General features: G+C 35.6%; 1 protein-coding gene across 1 annotated transcript; it reads right to left on the bottom strand.

Moving 5' to 3' along the window:
- On the bottom strand, positions 1-5,624 carry LOC106444669 (G-type lectin S-receptor-like serine/threonine-protein kinase At4g27290). Its single transcript, XM_013886120.2, has 5 exons — positions 3,328-5,624; positions 2,869-3,026; positions 2,346-2,794; positions 2,098-2,248; positions 1-2,026 (listed from the first exon to the last, which is right to left on the bottom strand). Exons 1-5 carry the CDS (start codon positions 4,595-4,597, stop codon positions 1,718-1,720), a joined length of 2,337 nt encoding a protein of 778 aa, XP_013741574.2. The 5' UTR covers positions 4,598-5,624; the 3' UTR covers positions 1-1,717.

Raw genomic sequence — 5,624 nt, 5'->3', positions numbered from 1 at the left:
TATTAAAAACGTAAAGTAAATAGTGTGAACATATTTATGTAGAGTTTTGCTGAAAAGTTCTCTACATGTGATATGTGTTCATTTTAGTGTGCACGCATTTATTATAATGTTTTTATACATGATATGTGTCCAGTTTAGTGTGAACGCATTTATTACAGTGATTTTCCTTTAATATATAAGGGATTAAAATACAGAATGTAGAAATAAATCCTTATAATATAACCGAGTATTATTTACTTGGACCATAATTCTTTGATGTTTTTTTTTGTTATATGGTCATATAATTTGTGTATGTGGCTCTGCCGAACTCAGTATAGAAAAATTAAATTAAATATTTGATAAAGTAATAACCACATGATGTAATTATGTGAAGAGGAAATTGTGCACATGTGGCATGCTTTGATATGGGGAAAGCCTACGTGAGGAAGAACAACGGTGGTATGAAGAATCAAAGGAAGATGAGATGTCAAGATGAGAACCACCAGAATGAACGAAGTTTGTGGTGTGTGGTCGTTTGCTTCTTTACTGTTGTTTCTTTTTCTTCTTCTTTACATGTGTGGATAAGAACTTCGGAACAATTCAGAACTTTGGAGAATGAACATAAATATTCAGACTAGTTGAATAAATCCCTTCCTATCAGTTCTCGTATCCTAAGAGATGTGGCATGTATGTGTGTTTTCAGAGGATATGCATTGCTGACGCCACCAATTTTTTTATAAAAGTACAATGTTGTAACCAAATAAATAAAAGCAAATTGAGTTTGTTTTGCTATTCGTGTACTCATCCATTTAAAAGTACTAAGCATTATAATTAAATTTTAAAATACTCAGTTTCTTTTTTTAAATTTGGCTCAATGTTTATAATGTGACCAATTCTTTGGTTTAAGTTGGCAGGAATTGATGGATCTAACAGTCTGATTATCCAAAGTCATCCGATAAGAACTGGATTCGAACTCCCATAGATATATATAGTACATAGTTTATTACTTTATTTGGTTAAACACATATATTTATTAGTTATTTTCTTGATTAAAGATCGGTCTAAACTTGAATAGAAGTTTTATGTTTCGAAATATTTTAACGAACATATATAGAGATATCGGATATAACTCGTCAATAAATCCAATAATACTCCATATCGAAAAGCCATACGTTTTAAAAAACCTTAAGTCGACACGTCTATGAGAAAAAGACCATAAGTTAAGGCGGAAGGGATTTGATGTATGTATCATAAGTTCATAACATGGGGCTCCTTGTCCACGTTTTTTTCTCTTTCTTTTTCTCCCACGTTTTCTTTCTCTTCTTGCCATTCACGTTTTTAGGTCTCTCTCACATTCTCCACGTTATAGTGTAAGCATTAGGTGAGATCTCTTAGTACTAGATACAACAATCATCTTAATTGTCTGTTACATTCTCATGTGCCTAATTTTAGGTCTTGAACTTATATGGTAATTGGTAAATATCAGTTTGTGCCATCTAATCACTAAACCTATATGAATCTGATCGTAGATTCTTGCAAAACTTCTTACTTGCCGAACTCTCTGTCCACCCCATAAATACTCGGAAGTTACAATATATAGACCGAGGTCACCGAGCACCTAAAATCAATAGGACAACTTTGGATCGTGGCTTCAATCACTTTTATTACAATATAGTCTTTTTTAACAAAAATGGTTAGAGATTATATTTATAGAATATACAAAGATCGACTACATGGTTTATCTAGGCTCCATTACACTCATGGTTTGTAAATTATTGGAAGGAACGTCAAGATTAATCGACGTAGTGTCAGAAAACAAGAGATTTCGCTCGTTGTAAAACCCAGGCTCCTTGGGATCAAGAAGCAACATTTCACTACTTAGCATCAGAACCACCATTGACATGTTTGGTCTATCTATAGGATCTTGTTGTACACATAGCAGACCGATATGAATTGCTCTCAACACTTCAGAAATATCTGTACACGATTCCTTGAAAGCTTCATCGGTTAACTCACTTGCCTTATCTTCTCTGTATTGCCTCCAAGCCTACAAAATTAATTATGAGTACTTTAAGGTAAGACTAAAATAAGCTGTGTTGGTGCTCCTAATGTACTTACGTGTCCAAGAAGGTTAAGCTTGTGTTCATGATTGCAGAAACCATGGTTTCTTCTTCCTGATACTATCTCCAATACCAAAACTCCGAAGCTAAATACATCGGATTTTAATGAGAAATACCCGTCAATTTGATACTCCGGAGACATATATCCACTGCAGAACGATAGAAAACAAGCCCTTTATGAAAAATAAAAATAAAACTTTTTTTAGCTTGCTTTGCACGTAAGTTAATAAAGATGGCCAGTCTTACTATGTTCCAACCACTCTAGTTGTGTTTGCTTCAGTTTCATCTCCTCCCAAGGTTCTAGCCAATCCGAAATCTGATATTTTAGGATTCATATCGGAGTCAAGCAAAACATTGCTTGCTTTGAGATCGCGGTGTATGATTCTAAGCCTTGAATCTTGATGGAGATACATCAGCCCGCGAGCAATCCCTTTGATTATTTCCACACGTTTAGGCCAATCAAGTTCTATGCGCCGTTCTTTATCGAAAATGAAAGAGTCCAAGCTTTTGTTACGTTGATACTCGTAGATGAGCATTCTTTCATCTTCTTCCACGCAATATCCAAGAATCTTGACAAAGTTGCGGTGTTGTAGCTTTGCCATTAGCTTGATCTCGTTCTTAAACTCTTCTATGCCTTGTCTTGACGTTCTTGAAAGCCTCTTTACAGCGATTTCTTCTCCAGTAGACAACGTTCCCTGGTGAAAAAAGAATAAAAAAAAAGATCTTAACATTTAATCTGAAAATAGGACAAGAATTTGTGACTTATTACCTTATAGACAGGTCCAAACCCACCTTGTCCAAGCTTATTACCATCAGAGAATCCACATGTAGCTTCTGAAATCACTTCAAGATCAAGAAATGGTAACTCAGGATCTTCCTCCTCTTGTCTCCTGCTGGAAACACGGTCTAAATCGCGCTGCAAAGTATCTGAATAAATCAATAGGTTACAAACTTATAAGAACATTTTTAAATAAATATACTTCACTTTCATAGAGCCATAATCATTTACCTATTGTTGTAAGTTTCTTTCTCTTCATCATGTTGCATACAATCAGACATATGCAAAGGCAAATAAGAAACAATGATATAGATAATACTATAATGAGCATCATCCTTTTCTTCCCTTTCACGTCATAGATATTATACTTTTCTGTGATCAAACAAAAAAAAATGATCAAGAGATGTAAGTAACACAATGTTTTTTTTATTTCACAGTGTATTAGCATACCTATTTCTGAAGTAGCAAGCCTCACAAACAGATCTTGTCCATTTTCATCATACTCTCTTATATCAAGCAAATCTCCAAACCATATAATACATCCTCTTCCTCCATCTCTAATATCAAAAGAAGAATAAGCTGAGCAAGAACAGTTTCTCAAGCATGCCCTCTTGCATTCATTCAAATCCATGCTCTTATCGTACCACGATGCTCTTGTATCAGGTAACTTCAACTTTGAAATCTTCAGAAAATCTTCTTCTCCTTCACCACAACCCAATTTCACTCTCCTAACACACCCTTTAGACCAATCCCCATCCGAATAAGCCTCTGGAGAATTAGGAACAAACCCTTTTAAGCAACTACAAGCTGGAGATTCATTGATGTTGCAGCTTCCGTAAGAGCCACACAACATGTAGCGATCACAGCTATCCATTTGAGCTGACAGATAGAAGTTCCAATGACTTTCGACCCAAGTGTAACGCTGCAAAGCTCCGCTAGGAATCAACTGCATTCTTGTGATCACTGAAGGGTTCTCAAGCCTGTACGTGTAGTAAGCTTCATCCTCCGTCAACACAAACTCATACCGATAAATAGGGTTAGGTTTTAGGTTAGGCATACCAGTGAATCTTAGACCATTCCATGGACCAGCCCTGAAGACATCAACCGAGTTTCTCTTCAAGAAAAACTGCGGAACACCGTTTGGATCCATTTTATTTGTGTAGTTACCAGTTGATGGATCGTCTGGAGATTTCCAAGATGTCAAGAACCGGTTTAAACCGGTTAGGAAATCAATACCATATTTCATTCCTGGAAGAAACGTGTCTCCTGGGTAATCTAAACTCTGCCATATGTAATCTTGATCACCCCCAGAGTTTCTTACAACTAAGTTACCTGTATCAAGAATCTGAACAATAGGGTCTCTTGCATCGATCTTCTTCAAAGAAAATGATGACCAGATGAGAGAGTTCATGCCACTGAAGAGAGATAACCTCCCGTTTCCATTGACTTTTAGGGCTCCTGAGAGGTCGTAGAGAGGAGAATCTCTGTTTGCGACCCAAACAACTGTCTGTAGAGAGACTTTCTTGTACCAAATCCCGAGATAACGGTTTCTTGATCCTCCTGGAGAGAAAAACCCGAGCTCGAAGCTCCCATCTTTTGAAACAATAGTGTCTCCATCTTTTAAAGTCTGGTTTGGTGTGATTATATCTGTTGCTTGCGCGAAAAGAAAAGCAGAAAACAGAGAGATAAGGAGCAGATGAAGCACATTAATGGCTTCCATGGCGGCTCCTGTGGAACTGGAGAGAGTTGGAAATGATGTTGCTGTGTAAACGTACTGATGCAGCTAATCCGTTAATTATTATTGAAATATTGTAATAATTGAGGAAAGTATATAAGTAAGGTTCAGTGGTATAATTTTTTATTACTTGTTGATGGGACAATGGAGGAAAATAGTTAATCTGTTAATTATTTATTTAAATATTGTAATAATTGAGGAAATTATATATAAGTAAGGTTCAATGGTATAATTTTTATTACTTGTTGATGAGACAATGGAGGAGAATTGCAACGTGTTGCATGCAGTATCTATGAATCGTATTCGTGTTACTATTGACTGTTAATGTCAACCACAACGTGCCTAAGAACTGTGTATGTTTATAATAATATACTATAGGACAATTGACAAAAGATTGAACGATTCAAAAAAGATGTAAATTTGTATTTCATTTGGAATTAGATAATTTAGTTAAATGAATAACAACAAAATAAATAACTGAACAAACAAAATTCAAGTGGGGGACTTCTCAGTTTACAGATGAAACTTTTAGAACTCTCTCTGCCCAATGATCAGTGATTAAAAAACCATTGAGTATTCAAACATGCAAACCTTTTAAGTTGGAACGTCTTTAAACAAAAGAATTATCTTCTTGGGTGCACGGGTAAGTTTAAATCAAATTTCTGTTAAATAAGGAAATAATAATTTAAATATAATTGGTTTGACAATTTTCATAGGTTTTCCTTTTCTTGCTATCCAGATTCCAGAGTGATGTAATTGTAAACAAGCATCAGCAAATCTGTAGATGATTCAACTTATGCCCTAGTAGAAACGAAGTTTCCGTCAGTGGAGTGTCAACTCGATTTGGGCCGTCTTTGGACCTTGACACAAATAGATGCATCGCCACACACTTCTCTATGTTGTTACCAGTCTTTGCGTTGTCTGACCCATATCCATGTCACTGTCAGTAGATGACCCTTTTTGTCTTTTATGTATTGAACGACAGATCATGAGATAAATGTTGTAAATATGA

This window comes from Brassica napus, chromosome A3, assembly GCF_020379485.1.
Source record: "Brassica napus cultivar Da-Ae chromosome A3, Da-Ae, whole genome shotgun sequence".
Classification (NCBI taxonomy): Eukaryota; Viridiplantae; Streptophyta; class Magnoliopsida; order Brassicales; family Brassicaceae; genus Brassica; species Brassica napus.
Note: the sequence above shows the minus strand (reverse complement) of the source record. Positions and strands in the feature narration are given on the sequence as shown.

Excerpts from the sequence above, each read along its gene's own strand:
- LOC106444669 (XM_013886120.2), bottom strand. The coding sequence starts at position 4,597 with ATGGAAGCCATTAATGTGCTTCATCTGCTCCTTATCTCTCTGTTTTCT. Across the intron at positions 2,249-2,345 it reads ACTAGAGTGGTTGGAACATA|TGGATATATGTCTCCGGAGT; the intron begins GTAAGACTGGCC and ends ATCGTTCTGCAG. Across the intron at positions 2,027-2,097 it reads AGCTTAACCTTCTTGGACAC|GCTTGGAGGCAATACAGAGA; the intron begins GTAAGTACATTA and ends TTAATTTTGTAG.